The sequence below is a fragment of the Apteryx mantelli genome, chromosome 2, assembly GCF_036417845.1.
Source record: "Apteryx mantelli isolate bAptMan1 chromosome 2, bAptMan1.hap1, whole genome shotgun sequence".
In the NCBI taxonomy this organism is placed as follows: Eukaryota; Metazoa; Chordata; class Aves; order Apterygiformes; family Apterygidae; genus Apteryx; species Apteryx mantelli.
Window position 1 is genome coordinate 79,283,042 of NC_089979.1, and position 27,089 is coordinate 79,310,130.

At 37.7% G+C, this 27,089-nt stretch overlaps 1 protein-coding gene across 6 annotated transcripts in view; it reads right to left on the bottom strand.

Annotated features, from left to right (window-relative positions):
• Positions 1–1,246: 1,246 nt before the first annotated feature.
• The window catches only part of ZCCHC2 (zinc finger CCHC-type containing 2), a 49,491-nt gene continuing 23,648 nt past the window's right edge, over positions 1,247–27,089 (bottom strand). The window contains exons 5-15 of one of the 6 annotated variants that reach the window (XR_010883373.1): positions 25,551–25,663; positions 23,516–23,610; positions 19,631–19,714; positions 17,780–17,837; positions 15,602–15,740; positions 13,975–14,039; positions 12,979–13,073; positions 10,588–10,716; positions 8,349–9,854; positions 6,681–7,336; positions 1,489–1,573 (exon numbers count right to left, since the gene is read on the bottom strand). Coding sequence is in view for 5 of the 6 variants with exons in the window: in XM_067290953.1 (XP_067147054.1) it covers positions 1,503–1,573; positions 8,349–9,854; positions 10,588–10,716; positions 12,979–13,073; positions 13,975–14,039; positions 15,602–15,740; positions 17,780–17,837; positions 19,631–19,714; positions 23,516–23,610; positions 25,551–25,663 (2,355 nt within the window). In the remaining variant the exon portion in view is untranslated. Of the gene's footprint in view, positions 1,574–5,368; positions 7,337–8,348; positions 9,855–10,587; positions 10,717–12,978; positions 13,074–13,974; positions 14,040–15,601; positions 15,741–17,779; positions 17,838–19,630; positions 19,715–23,515; positions 23,611–25,550; positions 25,664–27,089 lie in introns of those variants that run through there. The other 5 variants (XM_067290955.1, XM_067290953.1, XM_067290956.1 and 2 more) reach the window with 5 other exon arrangements.

Here is a 27,089-nt window from a genome sequence, read left to right on the forward strand (position 1 = left end):
ATCTTCCAATGCTAAGTACCTGCTGCTCCTGTTGTCCTTCCCAGGAACGATGGCGCTCGTGGTGCAAATGAAAACACAGGTCACTCAGGTACCTGAAAAAATCTTCAGAAATTGAACATCAGGATCCTATTTCTTTAAAATCCTGTGCCAGTCTCTTGGCAGCTGTTCCCTTGTCCTTGGTACATACAGTGCTGATCAGGAAATAACTGCCCTCCTTCTGCCAGTCTTTTAGGTCTGTGTTAGGCCATAGAAAAGTGCACAATATTTGCTCTGGTTGTATCATCCTGGCAACAGCATTAATAATCTGCTGGCAATAGGTGGCAACAAAAGTATTGCAGTATTCTCTTACATGATTAAGAAGTAAATTTATGAAAATGAAGTCATAAATCTTGAGCAGCTCTGTTACTTGGATGAAGAGACGACCATGTCAAGTGTCAGAGTAGCTGCTCCCTCCAATGAGGTGAAGATTTTGGAAGCATGACAGCCTTTGGGTATCAGTCATAACTTATGTGCTTACAACAAATGTAGCCAAGCACATTTGGGTTTTTTTGCTGTCCAACTCTAAATTAATGTCTCATTCTTTGCCTCCTCCACCTAAGAGCTTTCTCGAAATGAAATATCCTTACTTAAAAGGAAGAAAAATGTGATGGCTTTGAAGTAGAAGAGCTATCTTAAGTCACAATTCCTATTTAGCTGTCTTTGGAAGACAGATGCTGGCACTCTAAAGCTGAAATAGTTACTCCCTTGTATAGGTTAGCTTATTTCAGATTAGCAGTTTTCAATATTATTATTTGGAGGTTTTACATACCATGGATTAAAACATTTCAAATGGCCCTCCATCATGTTTATGTTTCTAATATGTATGTGAAAGAAATTTTAAAGGATAATCAGCACTCAAGCAGGGTTAAAAAGAAAAAAAGGCTAACTTAAAAATGGAAAACAAATCAAAGGGAGCCCATGCTCTAAAGGGTGTGTTATCTAGCTGATAACTCTGTATATGCTTAAGAATTATGAACTCCATAAGATTTTACATGTATTATTGCAGTCTATTCTAAGTCCATATAAATTAGCCTTATGTCAGTTGCAGGAAGTGCCAGTCACTTCTATGAGATTCTAACATGTATTTGATACAGTCAACTGGTTCGTGATTAGATGCAGAATTCAATTATTTTTGTATCAAATAGATGCAATTGCTTTTTGAAGTTCTTTGCTATGAACTGAATCTGGGCTGAGGTTAAAAAAAAATCTAATGAAATGTGAAAACTGGCTCATCTCACATATACCCCAATGCCTGCTAGTATTTTGGTTGCTGCTCTTGCTTTCCCTTCCCCTTCTCACACATTACTGTTTTTTTCATTTGAGATTTTTATTTTATATGTTGACAGAAGCCAAGATTTACTGGTTTACACGTGCAGTTTGAAATACCTAGAAATCATTGTCAGTATGCATCTCTGAGCTGATCCAGTCTTTAAGAAGCAACTAAAATAAGTTTCATGATGTTTTCATCCAGGAGTCTTGCTACTGATAAACTCTCCGCAATTTGTGCTGCGGCATGTGCACATCCTGTAAAAAACTTAAAAACAAGAAAAAGTGTTTTGTATAGCAACACAATTCATTTCATATTTTATATTGACTACCTAGATATGTCATCAGTTTCAAAACTTAGTTTCAGTCAAAACAGACCTGAATTGCTGAAAACAGTGTGGTTTAACTTTCAAATTACAAGTGTTGTAAAATAAAACTATTATAATGTAAACATATATATTTTAATGTAAATAGTACTTTACATAATAAAGTTTTTTTTTCTAAGAAGTCCCTAGCCAATATTTTAAAACCAAACTGAAATGGCAAATAAGTTTTTAATGCAGAAAACCCCATCATCCATTAATCATGCCAATCAGCATCTTATTACTTAATTCTCAACTCTGTATCAGCCATCAACATCCTCTATCTCAGGAAAAAACATACTTTAGAAGTCAGTAAAACACTACCATTTTAAATCAAAGGAAAGAGTTCTAAAATGAAGGTACCAGTGGTACCTTATTTACTGCAGCATTAAGATAAAGTTATTCTATCATGTTACCAAGGTCAACATTTTTTTCAGCCTATGCTTTTGTACATTGTTTTATTGATGCAGTCACACAACAGTGACCCTTTACACTAGTCAGGGAGCATGTATCAATATAAAAAAGAATGACTCAATTACTGTGCATCTCTTGGGCAATATGTTCCTGAGCATGAGGCATTCCAGATAAATATAAAATCTGATGTTAAATACTATATTGTGGACCTTCAGACTATTTATTTACAGAGACACAAATAAGAGAAATTATCCTGAGAGATAACCGGACTTCCTCAGGAAATATTCTAGATTGCAAAGCTACATGAACTTCAGAAAGCATTCCTCACTCTATGAATACAAATATCTAGAAACATTTCTAATTCTCTGCAGTTCTTGAAACACAGCTTTAACATTTGGCTGCAACTCTTTAAGTCTTCAATCTTCATTATCAGACCTGGTCTGTCCTAGCTCTAGGTAGTTAAGACTTCAGATAAAAGCATTTAACATGCTTATTTTCTGAGACAACAATTAGTATGCTCTTCATGCTAGAAAATCTATCAACATGAGAAAACTGTACAGAAATAAATGTTACAAAAATAGTCAAAGAAACCCCCCAAATAAGCTTACTGTGATGGCAAGAAGATGCTAAAAGCAAATTAAACTGAAGCATATTACATGGTGTCTCAGAAGTTACAGTATATTCAACTGGTAGAGTTATGCTGCCACCTATTGTGAAGATGAATTCAGAATAGATTCATTTAAGTTTGCTAGGAGGATATACTTGCAAGAATTACCTTGTCTTTTTTTTTTTTTTTTTAATTAAAAATACTTTCTTCCTAAATATCTGCTACTGGCTCTTGCTGGAGACAGGATACAGGCATAGGTGGACTTTTAGTCTGACCAATTACAGCCATTCTTACATTTTGATCTCTGATTTAAATAAGATTACATAAGTTTAAATAAGTTTAAGGAACTCAACTGTCTGCAGCTGTTAGCTCAAAGACTGGATCAAAACCAGAACTCTGTTCCTCTACACTAAATAGCAACTGAGACGTATAACAATTAAGTGCAGAAAAGTAGCACTTTACATCAACAGGTTTTAAGTCAACTTCTCTCTCTCTCTGATTATTTTTTTAAATTTGTATTTTCTTCCTCCCTTATTAGCGGAGCACAGGATTGTAGTTTAGTACCTGGAGCCTGATCCATGTAACTGAGACAGTCCTTGAACCTGAGGAGAAGCTAATAGGACAGCAACTTCAGGATTCTCATTAAGTAACTCCGATCCTGTAAACAAGCTTGTGGGCAGGCAAACTCGAGAAGCCTTAAGGGGTCCAAGCCAGACAAATACCATCTTGGCAGGACTATGATCCTCCCAAGGCAGTAACAGTGCAGGGGGTTGCTTGCTTCTCATATTTGATGAGCAGGTTTGAGATAGAAGGGTTTCTCAAAGGAAGAAGGCTGAACCAGGCCTGTCAGACACCTCCACTTCCTTCTCATAAGCACAAACATGATCCACTTGCCCTTTATATTTACTGTGGATAATGCTGGCAGCATTACTAGCTGTGAGCAGGAAGACCTCTTGCCCAACGCTGCTTTTGTGTGTGCGTGCAGAATTCAGGCAACCTGATGTTAGGAGTGGAGCTGTAGGAGGCCCAAGTTAGCACACTTCTGGAGGTGCACATGAGTCAAACTGAAATGAATTATGATGGCACTTCCATCTCTGCAATTAAAAGCAGCTCAGCACTGGTCTAGTTTCAGAGTTCTCAGAACAACTGTTTGCACCTTTTACTTCTGACCTTTCTTGGCATGATGCATAGGCCCTCTGCACCTGAACAAGATCTCTTTCACCTCTCACATAGCATCTAGGATCTAAGTCAAGATCTAAGCATTAGGTCATCACTACCACCCTAAGGTTATTTATCAGGGAAAATTTCCTCTCCATCAACAGCAGCAGGCAATACAAACCAGGAGCAGTGCTTGGGAGTTGCTCCTGGACAGTATGAATGGCCACTCTAGGGCCAATCCACTAGTGGAATTTCCTGCTGATCTTTAGGGCATTCTGCTATCTCCAGGGCACTTAGAGGAAGAGATACTCTCTCTCTTGAACTGCAGTTGTAGTTAAACCTGAATGCTCAGCTACCAGTGTTATGGCCAAAGAGGATAGGTAGGTAAGATCTCCAACCAAGCAAGTAACAGAACAATGGGGAATTTTATACAATTTGCTGTCCCAGAGGGCATGCTTTTTTAGATTTTTGAATTGACAGTTCCAACTAAGATCTATTCAAGTGACAACTGCTTGCAACATATGCAGATGGTGCTAGTCAGGTAAAGTAGATTATCAGCATCTCTGAGGGCGCACCAAGTAGCAGATTCCCTTTTCAGAGGCAGTATGCACTGCAGGGAAGAGGGAGGGGACACAAGATAGCTTGCAGAAATAGAAGCTGTGTAATCATGTTAGCCCAATGTCTGGGCTAAACAGCTCCCTGTTATTACGCAAGTTGCCTAAGAAAAAAAGAGGTTGGTTCATGGGGAACTTTGAGCTCTCTCATAATGTTAGTTGGTTGCTCAGGAAGTAGGTTGTTCTGGGTGGTAAGCTGGGATAAAGATCTAAGATAGTCTGCACTCCTCAGCTGTGGAGATAAGCTGCTGCTAAGCACTAGAAATTAGACACTCTGGACATACAGTAGAGGGAAAGTAAGGTGACAAAGTAACGAGTACTCTTTTGTTTCTCACTACTACCCAGCTCATTACATTCAGATCAGATCCTTCAGCTGCTAATCCACACATTCCTAAACTGCTTCCCTAGTCCCAGCAATTCCTGTTGTCCTATCCTCCTCAGCCAATGCAAGAAAGATCTCACTTTCCAGTTACTACATGACTAGGCACACACATTTTACTGAGAAGTACAACGAGCTCAAATTGCACAGCAGTCAATAAAGCATTTTTAAACTGTGTTTCAGCCCAGATCCAGGAGCCATCAGAACAAAACACAGGCTTAACTGTTGTGAAAGAGCTTAGGTCAAAGTCCTAGGTCTATCACACAAGGTCATCCTGTCTCTCCCGAGAGGTATCCATCTATTTAAAGTCTCACTCAAGAGGCAGTACCCTGACTTAAGGTAAGATCAGTCTTGTATCTGAAGTTAAATACTCTCACTTTGTCTAAATGACAGCCTCCAGCCAAAATGGTAGCTTGCCAAAACCTTCCACAATCTCATCCATACACCCAGAGGGCACAGTATGACTTATTTCATTATTCTCAGTGATAAAGGACAGTACTTGCACACCAGGTACTTTTTTTTCTTTTTTTATTGCTGTTAATTCAAGGAAAAAAGGTTGCATAAAATCCAATCTCTTCTAGAAATATAAGTGACCTTTCCAGTACATTTCAAATATCAAAGTATATGGTAAACATACAAATAAAGAGAAGGTAACATACCTCCTATTTACAGTACAGTATTTTAAATCATAAAATAAGTTCCATAAAGTACAACTGGCAGGTAATTCACAATACAAGTCCATTGGTGGTTTAACACCCTCACTTCAACTCAAACGCAGTTCATTCATTTCAAGTGGTCCAAAAATACCCAGATCAAATAAAAATTTTAATCAAAATAATTTTCATTTACTACTTAAACTTTTTTAAATTAAAGCTTTCATCTACCTCCCTCCCCATTCCCCCCTCCAAGAAAAAAGTTTCAAAATGTACACTGGTGCTATAAATATAAATGCTACCTATGAAGAAATGTAGTAATCAAGCTTTTTTCTTCAAGTTTTTTGTTTGTTTAGCAATTTATTAGACGGCTGAACCAAAGATTGATTTTATTTCATCCCTCTACTGAACACCAGGTCTTATATTAAGAAAACATTTCTGCCATGAACTGTGAGGAATGCCAAACCCTATGGATATACAGTGGTAGTTGTTCATCGGTGTTGAATGCAGCAGTCAAAAAATACACTCATCTTCCAGATAACCTCAGTGCACTTTAGGAAATCAAATATTACCTGGAAGCAATTTAGTACATATATTGGCTTTTAAAAATAAAATAAAAAATACAGCAGCATTAAACTTACTTACTCATGATACTGACATGATTAATACCATCTTAACACTCATTTCAGTCTTTCACATTATACCGTAATTACGCATAGTGGTAAATTGTTATAAAATAGTGACTTTGCTATTTGGTAGACAGGTTCTAATACTAATACCTGACTATTTTGTAGAAAACCATAGCTTTTGTTCAGTTTGAAATAAAACATTTACATTCTAAGTACAATGCAACACTGTAATAGTTTAGGAAAAAAATATTCAATCAAGTAACGTTCATTCTGTGTTGACACAATGTAGAATAGCTTTAAAAAAAGAAAAAATGCTGTCAACTTTCATTACAAATGCAAACACACTGAGTACAACATTCATACCATTTTTTTCACCTTTGTTGCTGAACATACAGGCTAAAAAGCTACAATTGAAGTAAAATCTGTCAATTTAAGCTTGTTCATTTTTCTAAACCTGTTCAAGTCCACACAGTTTCAGCCCCTTCCTGCTCTACATATTTCCATTTATTTGGGACTCTCAAGAGCTGTGTATATGTATTATCAGATGTAGTACACATACCGTATCAAGTGTTCCTTTGGACTCTCTTAATAGGACGTTTGAACATCTCCCCTCAATTCATAAGCATCAATTTAGAGTATGGGCAGGGTCTGTATGAACCACTAAACCACTCATGCAAGTCCAACGAATCCATGTGGACAAACGGGGTAAAGAAAATAAAACAGCAGCATAAGGAGAAAGGGGAGGGAGGGAACCAAGATTGTGGGGAACATGACCAAGTTTCTTCTTTCACCATATGGCTGCTCCACCAGTGATGTCAGAGGTCAGAGGACTTTTTTTTTTTTAATGCAGTAAACATTGCACATGTCTCAAGTCTTCAGTGCAAAAGCATGGTTCGAATGCTCTTTTTGATTGTTTGGCTGTGTGTTTGAATTACATGCATTACGCAAGCCTTTTGTAGAACCAGGAGGAGACCAGGGACTCAGCTTTCTTCTTTTGTATTGAACAGAGGTGCAAAAGCAATGAAAAATTCCAAAAGAATATAAAACCGGGAATGTCCCAAAAATGCAAGACCAACCACCCCACCTCCCACACACCCCTTCCCCCAATTTCCCAAGCTTCAGTTTAAGTAGGCAATGTTTACTTGTTTCAGTCTGCAGAATCCAAGGTATCATTGGAAGGGGGAGGGGGAGGTGCGTATCTCAGTCTGTAAGTGCCTAAAACAGGAAAGAGAACTACTAAGTCACTGCTTACAATTAAAATGGATTACAAAACCACTACAAGGTATCAAAATGGACATGCTCTTCAAAAGGCACTATCATCCTCCAGTCCTTTAAAAGTAGGTCCTAAGATTTTACACTATTTTCTTCAATCTGCTTGCTAAAAATGACAGTTAAAAAAAAATCTAAACAGTAGATATAGATTTTACCTTTGCTGGAAAAAACACAAAGAAAAAAAGACCCCATTAAGGCTAGTCTTTCTTGTTCCAGTCTGACAAAACAAGTAAAATCAGAATGGGCACAGGCCAAGAATAAAAAATAATTTATGTTCTATGTGAACTCTGCATTTTCTCCCTTCTTGTGGATAGGGAGAGTAATGGTATGCAAGACTGAAGCCATGCCTTCAATTTTTTGTTCCAATTGATTTTTGTCTTTGATGCCACTTGTCTGAAAAGTTAAAGCATCTCCCATCTATGTATTCCATGATGGGGTGCAGAAGGATGGCTGGTTGTGCAAAGGTAAGCTTCAGAAAAGTTAAATTATCAAATGGCCAGTTAATTTTTTCAATCCTCACAAGTTTTAAAAATCCAAGTTAATATCATACACAATAATTCATATTTTCTACACCTTTTGCCAATGAATTCTATCAAAAAAACACTGAATAGGATTGGAAGAATTGAAACAACATGCAAGTCTCAACATAATGCCAAAAACAAACAGGTGAAAAGAGTGACAATTTTGAATTGATACAGTTTGACTTCCCAGCTCTGTATCATGCCCATTTTCAACTTCACACTCGTGAACCCCATTCCCTTGCACTGTTCTACAAAATTATCAGGCAGAGATAAGATACTTTGCAGTTTTAGAGCAGGTCACTAATGCACAACCATTTACACAAAACATACACACGCACACACACCTTTCTGCAAGAACAGAAACAGCACATTCAGTAAGGTAAAGAGAAACTGCTAAACTCAAAAGCAAGTCCGCTGGGAGTTATCATGATTACCTTGTTGACTGGCCTCCATGGATGACTGCTTACAGTCCTGCGCATAGTGTCCACTTACACCACAATTGTAACATGAAACGTTCCCATTCTTCTTGGGTCCTGACCCATTTGTGTTGGCAACTACGTTAGGTGCTGGATATACAGGATAGAACCTCCCAAATCCTGCCATCTGCTGCATACCATAGTTGGCTTGGCTCCCCATTACTGGGTCATGCATAAGCCCGTTTGCATATGGAGACTGAGGCAGGAAAAAAGGAAGTTGGGTTCCATTGCTTTGATGTGCTTGATTGAGGTAGCTGCCATTGCAAAGTGATGGCAGAGTGAAGAAAGATGGAACTCTGTAGACTTGTCCATGAAGTGGGTTATGATAAAAATAACTATTAATCTGAAGGCTTCCATTGGTCCCACAGCTACATCTACGTCCACAAGAACCACAAGGACCAGACCCCAACTGCTGTGGAGGTAACATTGTCCCATTAGTGTTGTTGTTTCCAACAGCGTTTATGTAAGATGTACTGTCACTCTGTGCAGTGCTGTGTGTTAAAGCAGGGCTCGGGCTAGGGGCAGGGCCTGGCGTATGCGTAGGTATTGCAGGAGGAACAGTGGACTGGACCTGACCAACACCTAAACCAGCTGACTGAGGTGGTGAGGAAGTTGCTACAGTGTTTAGCACATTTGTATTCTGGTTGGGCAATACACTAGTAGCGTGAGGACTGCCTGGCAAAGCATATGAAGCTGGTGGAGGTGGTGGTGCTGCTGCTGAGAGACCAGCTGCTGGAAGAACTACCTTTAAATTGGTAGGCTGAGGGATTGCTCCTGGGTTTCCCTCAATGTGAGGCACCATTTGATTCAGTCCTACCACCTGGGATGCAGGTTTTGTGATGGGATCTGTAGTAGGAACTGGGGATCCTGGAAAACTACCTGGGTTGTGAACTGGGATAAAGGCAGTATTTGGTGATCCAATACTTAAATTGCCTGTTGGCTGCTGTGGTCCATTAACTGTGCAACTTTCTGATGATCCCTGTGGAGAGGGCATCTTCAATCTGTGTATTGCCAAATGCAAAGCTGGGCTACCAGGCTGGACAGAATGTGGAAGGAAAGTGGATGGGACTGGTAAAGGGGAAGCCATCAGCTCAAGGCGTTTCTCAGGTTCACCAGAGGCTGGGCCTATTCCACCAGGAGGTGAATTTGCAGACTCTCTCACTGGTGAGACAGCAACAGGTGTGGTAACAAGCATTCCCATCGTTTTACCATCTGCAGATATGGGTGGCGGGACAACTGCTTCAGGCTTTTGGGCAGCGCTGTGCATCACACAGTGTAAGGCAGGCATAAAGGAAATATGTTGAAACTTTGCATTCAAAGGATCTTCTGAAAGGCTTCCATTTTCATTATTCACTGAAGAGATCTGAGCAGATGATTTGTTCATATTTGATGAACTGACAGCACTGTAGCCTGTAAACCTGGTTGCATTTTGATTCCCAGAGTCCTCAGAATTGCTGTCTGTATCTGTAGAGATACAAGCATTTGTGAGAGTCAGAAGCATGAATCTGAAACTGTTTTGCCTTTCCCAGGACTCATTTACCCATATATAAAGTTTATTAAATTTGATGATGAAAGTAAAATGATGTCATCCTGACTCAGAATACATTTAAGATCATTTTCATTCATCCAAATTAAGCTAGGTCAATCTCTAACACTTGCCTATATCAATCTGCACAACTAACTAGTGTGTCCTTGGCTTGTGTACATCTGCAAATGTGAACAGCAGGACACAAAATTAGGAATTTCAGGTCTACTTAGAAAGATATTGACATAGTTTACTCAAATTCTGAAGGAGTGGCAAATTCAATAGTCAAGACAAAAAGAAGGATCTCTCAGACATGCCAAGCATAATTTGGTATAAAACAAGCCCCTTTCAGGTCAAACAAAGTTCTTCTATTTACCATACTGCTGAAATTTTTCAAGAGATCTACACTGCCAAAGCAGACAACATAGATATCATGCATGACACACACATACATGCTAATCTAAAACTCAGTGTTTAAATACACTCCTGCTATTCGCTGAAAAGTCTTCAAACAGTCTAGTCATGAAATCCACAAAGCAAAATGTACCTGTGACTAGTTCAGAAATAAAATAGAAACAGCTAATAAAACCGAGAAACTCATTAAAATTAATACAGGAAAGAATAGTCAAAGTAATAAAGCAAAAGTTCATGCACGCTCTCCACAAATCCAACCTCTGTCTTTTTCTTCTTCACTTTCAAAGCTTTCCCTCCCATCATGTCGTGGACTAGAAGGAGAACTGTAACTTTCAGATGATGTTTCTCCACATGTATCATGACCAGATCCAGTGTCCAAATTCAGATCTAAAAATAAAAATTGACATTTTTATTTTTAACCCTGCTATATGGAAGTGAGATTATTTTGGTCTGCTCATATCATGCTACTGCAGTTATCTGTTTGTTAACCTGTGTTCCTACTCAACTGTATTTTTCCTCCGCATTTCTTATGTTTGAACTTCCCGCATTCAGCACTAGTCTGTCCCTGTATCCGCGATGACTAAATCCTTTCTGTTAAAGGTGACATTTATGCACAAATCACATTTATGCACAGTAGCCAAAAGAATGATGATCCTTAATAATTTTTATGAAGCTTATACTGAATTACACTGCAATAACAACTTCCTCTGGATGTTAGCAATCAGGTATTTACATTGAAAGAGATTAAATACTCCTTTATCACACAAGCAAAGACAGAAAGCTAACTCAGCAACCAAAATTAAAATAATATGCCTGTTCACAATGAACTCTTCTAGAGCAGGCTTTAAGGAAACTGTATCAACAAAACCTCTTAAGGAAAGGGAGGTGAAAGACAAAAGTGCAAAATTACTTTCTGGATTCTGAATGGGATCATGGGAAACTCATTTGCTGGAAACCTGATTACAGCGTGGGTTTATATCCTATTAGTAAAGTCAAGAAGTTAAGCTAGAATGCTCTGGCCACTGAACTGAACTTTGAATTTCTGCCTCAGAGGTGAAGGAGCAAGACAGATGGACTCTCTCACAGAAAGTATGCCAGAGGCTAGCTTCAAGGAAAGGACAGTAGCCAACTCCACCCCCAACCCAAAACCTTGGTTGGTAAAAATCCAGGATGAAAACAGAACACAACAGCAAGTATACCAGGTTGGGGTAAATGTTTAAAAAGCTGCCTTAATGTTTTGTTTCTTGAAACCATTTCCTGATTAAACCTTTACTTGGTCAAACTATTTTAACCAGTGTTTTTGAATATCCAATGACCTAGAGCAGCAACATCAGCTTCAAATCACTGAGAACAGGATTCTAAAGTGTTAGTCACAAAGTATCAACTCTTCAAAATTACAAGTGTAACTAACTGATGACTCGGAAAAGCTAAAAATAGGGAGAAAACAGAAGAAAACATGATGTAGTTAAGATTTACTGACTCAAAATAGAACATTTCATATCATGCCTCAATACAAAGCAAGGCAGAGACTGAGACTGCAACTTGATGAATTCTTTTTTAAGACTACATTTCCAGTAGGGGATATCAGAAGACATTTTGATGTTTGTACACAAACATCAAGTAGAAAACTCATCTCCGAGAGGGACTTAATTCCTTCCAGCCTCTGCGGATTACAGTTCCTTCTCAGAGTGGCCATAACTAACCAACGATATCAGGCAGGCAGTTTTACATCTGTATAACATGTGCAGGTAGTGAGTGGATAGACTCCTATGGCAAAGCCTTCCTATTTAATTTTTGCACTACACCATACAAAACTACTCATCTTCCTAAAGTTATTGTTACTTCATAAAAGCTCAGCAAGTTTTGCTGGACAACAAGAACAGTAATCACTCAGATATGCATACGGCAAAGCTCTCCTACAGATCATAATTTCTGCTTGTGCAGCTCTTAACTAAAACTTTCTAAAATTGTCCTATTTTTGCCAAGTTTGTGAACCGTGAATTCTTAAAATTTCAGAGAAGTCAGGAAAGGAAAGAATGAAAGCTTGATAAAGAGTGCACTCCAAGTAGAGGTAGGAACAAGACAACGTACTTCCTAAGAGTACTTTCAACACTCATCCCACTTGGGCAGTATAGAAGAGGGCAAATTCTTTCTCAACTGTCTTCAGTGAGAACTAAGTATAGGAGAGGCAAGTCTGCAACTGATATTAGAAGCCTGGAAAACAGAGACAACAAAGCCAATGGATAGCACAGCCCTCTGGAGGCGGCAGGGGAAGGCTTAGAGGTTTAATTTACTAAATAGTACAAGTATTTGTCTTATAACTGACTGATGTGTAAAAGTATTGGCCTAGACACTAGCAACCTAACATTGACTCTTTCTGCAACTACCACCTCACATAAGACAACTTATGAAGGGTTTACTAAGATGTTCCCAATTATGCATGAAAGGAGACATAGCCTAAGCAATTGCATACAGTAGACAAAGCGTCTAGTATGTTCTAAACAGCATGTCAAAGCACAGACTAGACATCCAACATGCTGACTCACACCCAAACAGATTTCAGATTTGTAATTTCTCCTTTACTGCTGAACAATGAGTAAGTCAAAGTTAGAAACTGTTTCTTACAAACAGCTTAGAGAAGTGTCTTACCTTTTGCTGTCCCTGTGCAGATGTGCTGTGATGCTGCAACTCTAACTCCATTAGTCCCGTTATTCAACCGGCAGTCAGTTTTCTTTGTTTTCTCCCTGTGTAAATAGTTTTTCATATGTTTTTCCAAATGCATGGGCACAAATAACCAGAAACACATGAAAATATAATGCCACTGTAAATAAGGGCAAGGACTAATGTATATATATAACAGACATAACAAGTGTAAATAATACACAGATAGGTAAAGGCTAATAGCGCAACATATCAGGAATTCAACTGCAACCAATGTTACTAAACACTTTGAACAAAGATCTAAAAGAAAACAGCTAAGAAAAAAAATGGTGCATCTGGTTCTGAAGTTCTTTCTGAAAGCTCATGAATGTAACAGAGCCATACGCCAGGTTAGCATAAAAGCTACAGAGCACCATAGGCTACAGAGCAACAAAATGACAAAAAAAAAAAAAAAAAATCAATCAACTTGGAACTAGACAGAGTATTAGATAATGGTGGAAATGGTTTCATTTCCTTACAGTGCAGGATTGTATAACCCATAGGAAGTTCTCAAGCCCTCTGATATGCAAGTACCTTTAATAAAATATTTCAGCAAGTTAGCACCCACTGAGTAATGTTAAAAGTTGCAGTCAATCCTTAGTTGATTTTCAGGTTTTTCTGGGCAGCTTTATACCTTTTAACTTTCAGATAAATATAAAGGGAAAAAGGCAATTCAGTATCACCTAAGAATACACTTCTGCTCCTTGTTTTTGCTAAATGAAAACTGACATTTTGAGAAATGGCTGCATACAATTACATTCTATTTTTTATGTTATTTGTTTTCAAATGATAAAATAACAATTTTTTTACGTAGACTAGCCGCACAATATGCCAGCTCTTGTTCTACAATAGCAAACCAAAGCAGCCAATTGATTGCACACACTGTTTACCAGAGTGAATGCATTACACTTTGTTCCTGGATTACTGGTTACATTGGAAACCTACTTTTCCAGCTGTGGCTTTCCTTTCTTCTTGCTTACTGCAGACAGGCCTCGTTTTTCCCCTGTATGCTAGGCAGAAAATACAAAGATATCAGTTAGAAAGCAAAATTTGTATCATAAAAATCAAAAGAACTTCTAGACTTAAACATCCATGAGTCCATGACTAATGCACTCACAGTGCTATAATCATACAAGCATCTACTTGTACAATGCATTCAGACCTTTAGAATCATGCATCTTGTCTGGCATTTATGACACTATCAGCAAAAGACACTGCAAATTACTACTTGAAAATATGCAGAAGATTTGAATCAAATTATTGTTTGGATGCTGGGAGTAAGTTATGGGTCTTTTCCTGTTGAGGATGAAACAAATGCAGTTTATCAAGTATCCCCTAACAACTCCTTCCTTGAAAAGAAGTTGTCTGGTTAATCACAAGGCTTATATCTACTGAATTTATTGACTTAAGTGGAATTATTTAATGCTTGAGAGGAAAAAAGTACATGAGGCAAATTATTTCCACATTGCTCACATAGTGACAGAGCAGGTACCCAGCCTTGAACTGGAGGTTGCTGCTAAACTGAAGTTTGTAGAATACCACCTATAAGCGTATTAGAAAGAAATACAGTATCTGCATTATTCTTTAAATATAGTATTACTAGCTGCTAGTAATATCTCCTATTTGGCAATGGAGTAAAAGCTATGACCACTCAGAAGTAATCTCTGCCTATGCTGTATTCACACACCATTTAAGTGGGAAGTAGCTTTTTGTCTGCTCTAATACATTAAAATTTTCTTGCCTGAAGCTTGCATGTTTTAAGCTTTGATACAGTCTACCATTTCATCTTTTGAAGCAAATCTCAATTCACTGCCCTACTTTGTAAAATGAGGAAACTATCTTTGTGTGACTTGCTATGTCCCACATAAAAATCAATAGCCAAATTCTATACGTAGAATAGAAGTAGTATTGAGCAATGATAACATTTTAGGTTTTTCAGATATAACAATGGCAACCTTTCTCCCCTCAATTTCAGTAGCTGATTTTATTTATAAGTACTTACTCTTGTTGACTATATTCATATGAAAATTGAGTATTGAAAAGACAGAAATGTCACAAAATATGTATGTGCATCTAGCTGTTAACATTTTTCTGTTAAGATTAACATTTAAGTTACTTATATAATACAGGTAAGATGGAACGGATACATTTAACTGATTGTCCCTACCACAGCATTAATATAGTTTAGCTATTAATGGAGTTTATAGTTTGTTGTTTACAATTACACAAAAATTCCTTAGGCCTCCTGAAATTCTCTGTTGACAATAAATTACAAAAACTGGACTGATTAGAAATGAGCACTAGACTTTTTGACTCATACATCCTATTAGGAGAGTTTAGTTACAAATTAATAAACAAAACACATAACTTTGCAAAACAGCAGCAAGAATCTAAGACTTAATGAGGATTTTAGTAATTAAGACAGCCACTATAAACCTGAACTTGGACACTTATTTGTGCAATTCTAGTACTGTTCTTCATCTTTTAAAGCTAAATGCAATGATGTGTAGTGGACAGTCTCCTCAATTCAGCGTTTCAGAATACTGCTTTAAACAAAAAAACAGCAACACACCTGGTCAAGTAGGTTTGTACAGTGCTCTGGATGCTGCTGGACAATACAGCTTTTTCTTCTCCAGTCTATTACCCCATTTTGCTCAGAGTGCTGAATGTTAAGGCTATCCAGTGAAGAACATTTTGCACTGCTAGTGCTGCTGAAAGGAAAAAGAAGTTATGCCAACATGAACAAAGTTGCAGGCTTCTCCTACCAATGTACAAATTTTTACAACATGCTGGGAAACAAGAGAGATTTGCTTTCAGAAAAACCCAGAAATTGTCAACAGATTTTAAAGACGTAGATTACAGGAGCTCTTGTGCAGCGAAGTTAAATCCAGAATGTCATAGTACTTGAGAGAAGAGTTTTCATGGTTATTTCTACACACAAGGTTTTTCGTTTGCTTTTTTCACACCAGATTTTGGGAAGCTTTCCAAATAAAAACATATTCTGAATTTATTTTCTTTCTTCCTCAACATTAATAATAAAGATGGAATTACTTTGTAATCATTATTTCAGAATTCACGAGACATTTAAGAAAAAGAGCACATTGGCTAGTTACAGATCACACTGCAGCTCTTTTTATTTAAATTTCAAAATATGCCGTTTGTTTTATATTTTTTGCCTTCCGAGTTGCTAGTTTTGGGTAGTGCTGGGAAAAGGGAAGTTACATTTGGCATTTACTTCGGGCCTTATAATGCCTTCCACTGAACCTTCTCTTAGCAACAGCCAGTCAGAAGTGACTTGTAACCAAGTCTGAGTACACCGGTGTAAAAAGATTTCTGACAGGTCAGTAGGGCACATGAACCTGTAATCTTTTCATCTGTCATTGAAAAATGTGCCCTGCTGGAGACAAGACTATGAGAAATAGGTATTACTTTCAAATTCAGATCAAAATACTTATGGTGAAAATTTACTTCTGAAGTGCCTTTTAGTTCAGGGCTGTAGTCAAGTTACACGAGCATAACTGCAATAGGAAATGTTATTCAGTTCCCACGATGACAGAAATCTAGCTCACTCCAAAGAGGACGACATGCTGAAGTTCCAGAGACTACTTAACAAATACCACTTGAAATAAGTGCTCAAACTATTTAGAAGAGGTGTGATAAAATATTCAAAAATAGTTTAAGCAAATGGTGAGAACCCAATGAGGTCTAAAAAGAGACATACTGAGTCTATGACTGCAGAGATATGAGCAAGGTCACTGCAGAAACTTCTACCAAATGGCAACAAGTGAATCTGCTGCCAAATTTGTAGTCATTTCATGTAAGCTATAACATTTTTAATTTTATTTCACACATCCAGTCTCATTTCTACAAGTAAGCCTCCAGACCCTTTCAAGTGCAAGGCTGACCCTACTGAATAAAAACAGAAGATAGACAGATGTAACGTACACATTTGCCTGAAATGTACCAACATTACTTTCATTTCATTTCATTCAGTGCTGTTTCTTTAGAACCTATAAATAGCAGGCATAGATTTTTCATAAGAGGAGACGATACGAATAGGAAAGGATTAATAGATTTCTAGCAGCCAAGTACAAAACAGAACAGCAAACCGTAATAAAATCTGTATCCATTTTTACTCTTAACATGGTTAAAGTTTTGCGCAACTGTTTGCAAACACCTCCAGTGTTTCTGGTTAAGAAACACTAACAGGTGAATTAGCATTACAGATTTCTTATATCCAAAAAGCTATATATAAACTACTTTAATATGGTTAAGAAGTGCTTCTGCTTACAATGGACTTGAACAAAAAAACAAGGTATATATGCTTTAGCTACTAAATAAGGGAAAGAATGGACTACCTTTTCCTATAGGAAAATCTTAGAAGCTACTGAAAGCTTCTGAAAGAAAGAGAACCAACAGCACTGTAAGTTTCTAAATATGGAAGGTGAGGTGGTGAACAGCTTATAACCATAAAGCAAAACATCAACTCAAGCAGTAATGATTCACAAAATTTGGGAAAGAAAAGAGTTTCAGATGACCTGGACCTAAAGGTTTATAAATAGGATCTTTTGCAACATTCTCAGCAGAGTTTTAACACTGAACTTCTCTATATTAGAGAAACATTTTTAATAGAGATTAATTAAAAAACAATCATGAACAAGTTTTAATCTAGAAGGAAACACATACTCCCAAAGTGTTAATGAATGATGTTCATAAATCTAGCATGGTCGCATTACATCCTAGTACTTACTTGGCAACAGGACTTTTTCCATTATGTTTCTTGTGGACTGTTGTGTGTTGCATTACATCTGGGGAAAAAAAACAAAAAACAAAAAGTAATTCCACTAGCAATTCCTATTTCCTCTTTTAGATCAAAACAGCAACTTTGGCTTTCCATCGTTAACAGATATTTAATGAAAGGTATCACCATTAAATACACTAGGCTTAATTTACACTGCTGAAATTAACAGGTGTTGCATAGATGATGAATTAGTTCATCGGGATAGTAGAATCAAGACTTTGCCCTCAATTTCTCAGAAGAATGAGCAGAAAAATAGGAACCAAAACAACCCTCTACACTTTTTCACCACTGTTTCAAGAAAAGGACTAAATTTGTGATTGAACGTTACCCAATATGCATCATTGAAGGGGGAAGGAGAGAAGATAGGTGAATTCAGTCAGAAAAGCACAGAATTCCATAAATTTTTCTGAACCACTAAAAATACATCTGAAAAGTCTATGTCACTGACAAGTTCTGAACTAGTGAATTAAGGTTAAGTTTTTACACAGAAGCACTGCATTCTGAACCTCAAATTTCACTGTGCAAGTAAAGCCTTACAAATAATGTGAGACATGAAAAAGAGTCACTACCTCAATCAAGAAACAAGATCCTTGAAAACACGGTCTACACATCTCTTTAAAATAATGGTTAAATTGTAACAAAAGCAACTTTTGTTAATTATAACTGTTGATGATCTTAACCTTCTTAATAGCCATCATTTTGCCTGAACTCCTTTCGATGTAACATAAAAGACCAAATTATGATTTGGAGAAAAAAACTAAAAAAAAAATATATATATATATATATATACAGTTTTTAAACTTCTGGTAGCACTTTACTAAAATGACACAATGTTCTGAAATGCATTTGTAGTTTCATCAAGTGAAGAGATTTCTTCTAAGGACAGTATACAAAACATCATTTGACTATTTTCAAATATATTACAAATTCACTCAGTGCTTGCTGAACTCTAAAGAAGAATATGGTAACTTAATGAGAAAAAGTTGTCTGAACTGTGTATGTGGTTATTCAATGCACATTAGATCTAAGCTTCTTAGTTATTAATGTGTAACAGCGTAAGAGTGCTGTCATTCTGTGAAAGTGACTCTAAGTGCTCAGTGGTCTGTGTTCATGTATCAGTCCCATTTCTCATCCTTTCCATCTATTAGAAGCTCGTACTTAGTTACTGAAAACACTGCAAAATTGGCTTGACATTCTTTTCAGAATGAAATTAGTGACCATCCATTAGGCTGCTGCTTCCGCATGTGAACTATTTTCAAGGTATTTGGAAAACATCAGCTTTCAGACTGTGATCAATATTCACTATGGTCCCAAACAGTTAGGATCTTTAGTAACTAGTCAGAGTATCAAGGAAACAAAGGTTAAGACTACGAGGAGGAAGGCACGAACATCCTTTCTGTGTGAAACTAAAGCTAGACAAATTTAGCACGTTTAATGCAAAACAGACTGCTACTCTTGAAATGCTGCACTCAACTTGTACCCTGGTAATTGAAGAATAGGTGGAGATATGAAAAAGCTACAAGCATGATCTTGGCTTAAGTAAAGCATGTCTTCCTGGCTGTTCAACACAACTGTGAACTTCTGCCTCCAAGCACTCCACCAACAATCCCATTTCTTGGCTTAGACAGCAACCCCCTAAGGAAACCCCTGAAAGTATATAAAAAAAAATCTTCATTTACATAGCACATTTCATTCAAATCTCTCAGCTTTGTACCAATAAAGAAATCAGTCAACTGCATGATTTCCAGAACTGTGTGGTAAAATTCCTCAGAGAAGAACCACCTTTGGTTACACAACTACCTTCCTCCTGACTTGAAGCTTCTGAACTGTCCTCCTTGAAGTGTTCTGGTGCCTTAACCGTCTTCAAAGAGGGTTGTAAGTTACCTGCAGAGAATAAAGTTCATGTAGTAACTTTATAGATCTTGAACAACTAGACAGTTCCTGAATGCTTGCACTAAACCGGAAGCTAGGGAAATGGAAGACTTAAAGTATTGTTTTTTCTGTGGCAATAATTCAAACATCATCTCCTTCAAAGTAGACCATCTCCAAGAGTAGAGGCTCTATAGAGATACTTCTATTTTGAAGAAAGGCGCATGCAAAAAAAATTTAAAGCTATGCTGTAATTTTAAAAGCTTGTGACTATGATTATAATACTAGAAATATTCTCATTATACTGCCCTTGAGATTTTTCATAGTCTTTTTGTGCTATGGCAGGAAATGGGAGGAGACCAACTATACTTACTAGAAATTTTTCTATGACAACTTATACTCCCCCATCATTAAATCATTCATTTGCCAAAGGAGACGTAATTTGGGCTAAAGTCTTCTAGTCACCTTAACACAGCTTTGATGCAGATTTTTTGCCATTTTCTGCCAGAAGGGATGGGAAAAAGAAATGGCAATAATATCTACAGTTTTGTTGCAAAAATACCACTGCCACATCTTGGAGGACAACTAAGTTTGGTAATTAATCTAACCCTAGGAATCTACTTTGAAGCGTTCCAAATTGGTACAGGTAAAAGCGTTTGAAAGCTGCTGTTCAGGAGCTTGAAATGTTGATAGGAAGCTCCTCCTGAATATCATCTGCATTGATCAGAGCATGGTCTCTCGGTGCTTGGTATAAGAGAGCTCACTGGAACCAAAAGTCAACTCCGGCCTGAAGAATTGTCTAAAACAAAACATTATGAATCAGAAGGGAGCTAATTGATTTTCTGCTTACTGGAACCATGGCAGCATAGATAGTTATGCTTACTGAATATATTATTCAGCATGAGATCCCAACTATCATTTCAGGTATAAAGGCCCTCCACTGAATGGAGAACTAATTTCCATGTAGTTTTTACTAAAAATCATACCTAAAGCATTCAAATACTTCAGAAAGAGTGAATATTTTCATAATGTTTCTGCAGAGAGACACATTTTATCTCTAATAGTGACTCAAGACCAATTTAAGCCACAACTGTTTTGTTTGCCAGTTAGGTCTAAACATCCAGTCTGGAACAAGGATTAGATTCTTTTTTAAAGATACATTCCTCCCCGCCATGGTTACCATTTTCAAAATAAGCCGCCATCGCCTAAGTTGCAATTGCAAGAATCTAACAGTGCTGTAAATAAGGTTTCAGAAATACCAAACAGGAAACCCAGAAAAACACAGTGGCCATTAATAATAAATAGTAGGAAAAAAAAATAAAAATCATGAGTTGCTCAGTTATGGTGACTCTGGCAAAGAACAGTGTGACTACTTTTTTCCTAGTACAGCCTGCACCACAGAAAACATGACTGTGAGCTCTCTCAGGCAAGTCGTCCAAGTCCCCCTTCTCAAGGGAAAAGCAAACATGCTTAAGTTTATCACACTATTTAATTGTCCTCTCCAAAGTTCTTCTTAATATCTAACCCAATGTCAGGGCCTGAACACAATAATGGGCTTTGCAACCTTTTCCTCTGCCCTCCCACGGCTTCACCTGCCTGTGCTCTAGGCCAGCCTCTGATATGCTGCAGTTTTGTAACCTTGGATCAGACTGCTGGGAAAAGACCTGCGGAACACCTGGCCTGGGAGCAGCATTTAAGCTGAGGCCCTTGCCTGAGGTATGCTGCAGTTATGCCTGTGCCTGGCCATGTGCCTCGCTGATCTTGATCTTTATCCGACCTGCTGACTTGACCTCAGACCCGCCTCATCACTGTAGACTTGTCTGATGATCACTCTTGGCTGCCCAGTCGTACTCTGCTCTTCTCATTTGGGTACTGTGGGTCTGCACCCTATCAATGAGGCTCCTGCCCTGCCAGGCTTCTCAGCTCCTGGCTTGCTTTCCCTTGCTGCTCCCTGACACCCAAATCTTCCTCACAGCAAGTTAAGCCCAATGCTTTCTCTCTTATCCAGAAAGAACGTTCACATTATGACTCTGTGATGTCTGAAGACTTAAGTTATCTTCTAGCAGTTTTCTCTGCTCTCTGCTTAAGCAACTAAGTTCCTCATCCTTTCTTCTCTCCATCACGCATTCTAGATCTGACAAATCCTCATGGACTTTCTTGTATCCAAGACTGAAAAAAACTTGCAGCCACAGCTTTACTAACACAGGAGAATGACTTCATACATTTCACAAATTATTCATTATGTTCCCACTATAATGTCTACATTGTTTTTTTCCTGCGAAATTGTTGTTTATCCATCTTTCTCCTCTAACCTTCTCACCCTGCAGATATTTCTGCTTTGCACTAATGCAGTTGAGTCTATTACCATAGAATCCTCCACTGGTTCTTTTTCAGACCATTTCTCCAATTTGTCAAGATTGTTTTATATTATAATCATGTATACCAATGCATTTGCAAGTTTTTCCTACTTAGAAGTAGTATACGGATTAAAATATGCATATCCTATGCAGCTGGCCTGTTCATTAGTGTGAATCTTTCTGAACTTTGGAACCTATTTCCTCATCATGCAGCCTTTCACTATAACAAGGTAGTCAAAATTTTCACAGTAGTATATTCTAGCCATTTTTGCACCCATTCTGGACCTCATTAGCTAAACTTGCTCATTAAACTGTCATACAAGAATGTCTTAAGTATTACCAAAATCACAAGATGACATCTACAGCTTCTCCACTAGTCACAAGACCTTGATTTAATCACAGAAAGAAATTAAGTATATTTGTCACAAATATATCAAATTTATGTCAGCTGTCATTCCTCTATTTTCTGCCAAGTGCTTACAAGCAGTCTGTCTGAAAACTCTGACTTAATCTTCTGCAACTTCTGAGGCAATGGTCTTGGTCTCTTAGCTGTCATCATATAATAAGCATTGAAAGAAGAAAAGTTTCAACAGAAACAATGCCGCATCCTAATACATCCTTACAAGGAAGCTAGGCTTAGGCCGCACAAGCAATTTATAATACACAAGTAACAGGCCCACCAAGGAAATATACTACAAGACCAACACTCCAAACAAGACTGCATGTATTCTGCAGGGAGAGCCATCATAGACCTTGTGTGTTCTGCAGGCAGAGCCATCATTTGTGCACTGTGTACCCAAACCAACCATAATTTAAATATCAAGACAAACACTTCATCTACAAAGGAAACTAAATAAAAAACAGATGTGATTTTTTTTTTGGGTCAGCTCAAACTTTTTGTTCCAAAGTTTACAACAGCAACATCATTCATTTTCACAGGATTCAGAAAAAGAATAGCAGTAGGTTTAACACAAAAATCATGAAGGAAAACCTACATTTCCTTTAATGCTTTGTAGTTTTAACTGATGATTTTTAAATGGCCAAAAATATATGGCTTCATATTTTCTCTTCAATACCAGTAGCTCACCTGGTGAAATGGTAGTCAGATCAGGGAAATCTGAGCCATTTTAAGATTTCTTAAAAGGATGCATTCCCAAACTGCTGTACATACTCAACTCATTATTACCTATTTTAACAGCATGACAGTACAGAAAAGAAGAAAGAAAGAAGAACAGCACAAGCTGATGCTCCATAGCATGCTCCCACTGTCAAAAGCATGTCTATCTACTGCTGAAGCAATTATTCATTGCCAGTCCTAGAGTTCAAATGTGACCAGTAGAATACAATGTAACATGAATAAACATAAATGTAACATGAGCAAACATAATTAGACATGACAGGAAGAATAGTTTTTTATATAATCTTTTTGTTATATAAACAGTATTAAGACATTTCTTACTGTGAGTGTGCAAAGATTCTGATGAAATTGATTGGAAGAAGTTGTACACTCTCTGATTCCTCAGAAAAGCTTGTGATGTATTTGAAAATAGCTGCCTGAAATTAAAGCAAGTTTGTTACATTATAAGTAATATTCCATGTGAATGATACAAAGATACTACAGTACCATTTAAGAGGAAAATACATACTTCCAAAAAAGTTTTAACACTTGAATTTGCACATTCAGTACACACAGTGGTAAATGCATTGTTATTCAGAGTTAGTGTAATGTTGTACTACAGTCAGTACAAGAAATTATGATGATGGATTTTTTTTAATTAAGAAGGTATGTGCTTTTGGGCCATCCCAGCTTGAATATTTTAGCCACATGTAACATGTTAACGAAGAGAAGTTTGGACTAAGTCAGAAAATTATTGGACCTTATATTTTAAGGGTTGTTTTTTTTAAACTGAGAATACGTTTAATTTCCCCAAGTCACGCGCTTGCTCCTTAAATATACTTATTTAATTAAATACAAAGTTGAATTCATCTATAAGGTCAGTATTTGAGTTTCATAATTATCTCCAAGAGCAAAAGGTAGAATTCTCAAAGTTTTTCGGCATTGGTCTGAATCTGTTCAAGAGGTCAGTGACAACTTCTATTAGCTTCAAATAAGAAAACAGGCCAGGAATGAATGGTTTTAAAATCCCATACCAAGTTTTCAGGTTTTGCTTGCCAGTAAGAACCACCCAGTTCTATCTGGGGGTGTGTCGGGGGCAATTTTGGCAATCAGGCATGTAGTTAAGACCCCAAAATAAATATAAATCTATCCTGAACTGACATTATGAGAAAAAATAATTACATACAGTAATGCTATTGTCAAAATGTTCTGTATATTCATATAGCATTCCAGGATAGTCATAACAGAGTTTGTAAATTGTAATTACAGTTCCATATTATAACATGGCCGGATACATACAAAAGATTCCCACACTGAATCTCTTGGGTTTGTAATTATTCTGTGGTAAGGCTTTACAATCATCTTCTGTTACAGATACATACTCTTCAATCAACCTCTATCTAAACACAGTTTAAAAACTGTATGTTTATTAGTCAAAACTGTTTGCACAGACCTAGTTTTCTGCTTGACAATCAAGCCAATAAAGAAGAAATAGTATTACTGGCCAAAATAAAAAGCAAATTGGGAGGCAGGAGGTTGAGGCACACAGAAGCTTCTATAGCTGAGATACTGAGACAAAACCCAAAAATCTGAAAGGCTTCGGTCCAAATGCCTGCAGTATGCAGAGCAGCAACTTGAAAAGCAGTCCCTGATTACTTTAACTAGTACCCTAACTCAAGAGACACTCTTCTTAACCAGATCGATAATTTAAGTATTCTAGTACAAGGCTGAACAACCCTGACAAAAAGGATTGAACCTAACCAAAGATACCCATAGTAAACAAAACAAAAAAAAAAAAAGGGAGGAGGGAGGCACACCCAAATTCATACTGCTGTTCTGACTTACAGGATTTGACCTACTTGTCCTATATCCCAGCACACGTCCCAATTACTAGATAATAGGTTATAGTCTATCTGCCATTTTCTCACAACGGTGTGAATTGCATTTAATTTTATATAGATGCTTTATTATGACCGTTCAATCTTTTCCAAATTATGTTGTGTTTCAGTAACCTGCCTTAAAATAAGAACATAAACTGTTGGAGATACTTTGTTTTAAAATATAACACCCTTGTGTAATGCATGTAGGACCCTTGATGAAGTGCCAGTCATTTCCATATAATGCTGACCCAGGACAAACATTTTCATAATTGTATGATAACTTTTTAAGAAGTGCACACCATTGAATTTTAATAGCAGGTTCTCAATTTTAGAAGAGTTTTATAAGTATCTATTTCATCACTGCCTTCTGGTTTCCCTCACGAAGTGTGTCTACATAGCAGAATTTCCACCATCCCTGAAAAGTGATCAAAGTCAAACCAGGTGACTTTTATCACTTTTCAGGTGATACATTTCAAGTAATTTGCTAAAATATTTACCTGACTATGGGCTCGAGATCAGCGTGCCTTCGTTCTTGCCTCTTCTGAAAACCCTGATTTAGTGCTCTTAAAATAGTCTTGTCAAATGCTTCAGAAGACAGTTCCTTCGGAAGCTGAGAAAGAGGTTAAAAAATGTCAACTACTCATTTTTCATATTCAGAGTATCTTTGTTCACCTATCTTTATACCTTCTCATATCAAAAGAAATCTACCGTTCCAGTTAGAATAAGATTATTTGTTGTACCTTTAGTGTGCAAATTATCATAATTTAGTTTTGCTAGATGAACACTTTGCTGTAAATTCTCAAATCAAATTCAGGTGTATGAAGCTTTAAAACTCTACTTAGAGCAACAAAACTCAAAAATTGACCAATGCCATGTTCTTCTTCACAGTTATTTACAGCTTTTTTGATTTATTTCTGTAAATCTTTCACACAAAGAAAGTAAGTCTGAAAACAATGCAAAAAATACTAGGGAGGAGTGCATGCATTATACTCACCACATCACTTAACTAGACTAAGTTATTTCAAAGAAGCAGGAGTAGAAAGGAGACTATTTCAAATTAAATAATGTACAAGATTTCAGCGGGCAATATTGAGATTACTCAATAGCAAGTCCTTCTCTAGCTGCTATTTACGCTGAAATTCTAAAGAAAATTCATAAATAATTATGACTGTTTCTAATGCTAGTATTACAAAGTGAGGCCTTCTGATGTTCTCATTTAGAAGGAAAAAGAAAGCAAGCGTCACTCCTATCTTCAAAAACAGCAAGGAGGACGACTCGGGGAACTACGGGCCAGTCAGCCTCACCTCAATCCCTGGAAAGATGGAGCAGCTCATCTTGGACACCATTTCCAAGCACTTGAAGGTGATCAGGAGTAATCAGCAGGCATTCATAAAGTGGAAATCATGCTTAACCATCCTGATAGCCAGTGCACATTGTCTGGCTTGACTTCAGTAAGGTTTTTGACACCATCTCCCATAACATCCTCACAGGGAAGCTCAGGAAGTGTGGGCTAGATGAGTGGACAGCGAGGTGGATTGAGAACTGGCTGAATGGCAGAGCTCAGAGGGTTGCGATCAGTGGCATGAAGTCCAGTTGGAGGCCTGTAGCTAGCAGTGTCCCCCAGGGGTCAGTACTAGGTCCAGTCTTGTTCAACTTATTCATCAATGACCTGGATAAAGGGACAGAGGGCACCCTCAGCAAGTTTGCTGACGATACAAAACTGGGAGGAGTGGCTGATACCCCAGAGGGCTGTGCTGCCATTCAGAGGGACCTGGACAGGCTGGAGAGGTGGGCAGAGAGGAACCTCATGAAGTTCAACAAAGGCAAGGGCAGGGTCCTGCACCTAGGGAGGAATAACCCCATGCACCAGTACAGGCTGGGGTTGACCTGCTGGAAAGCAGCTCTGCGGAGAAGGACCTGGGAGTGCTGGTGGACAACAAGCTGACCAGGAGCCAGCAGTGTGCCCTTGTGGCCAAGAAGGCCAATGGTCTCCTGGGGTGCATTAGGAAGAGCCTTGCCAGCAGGTCGAGGGAGGT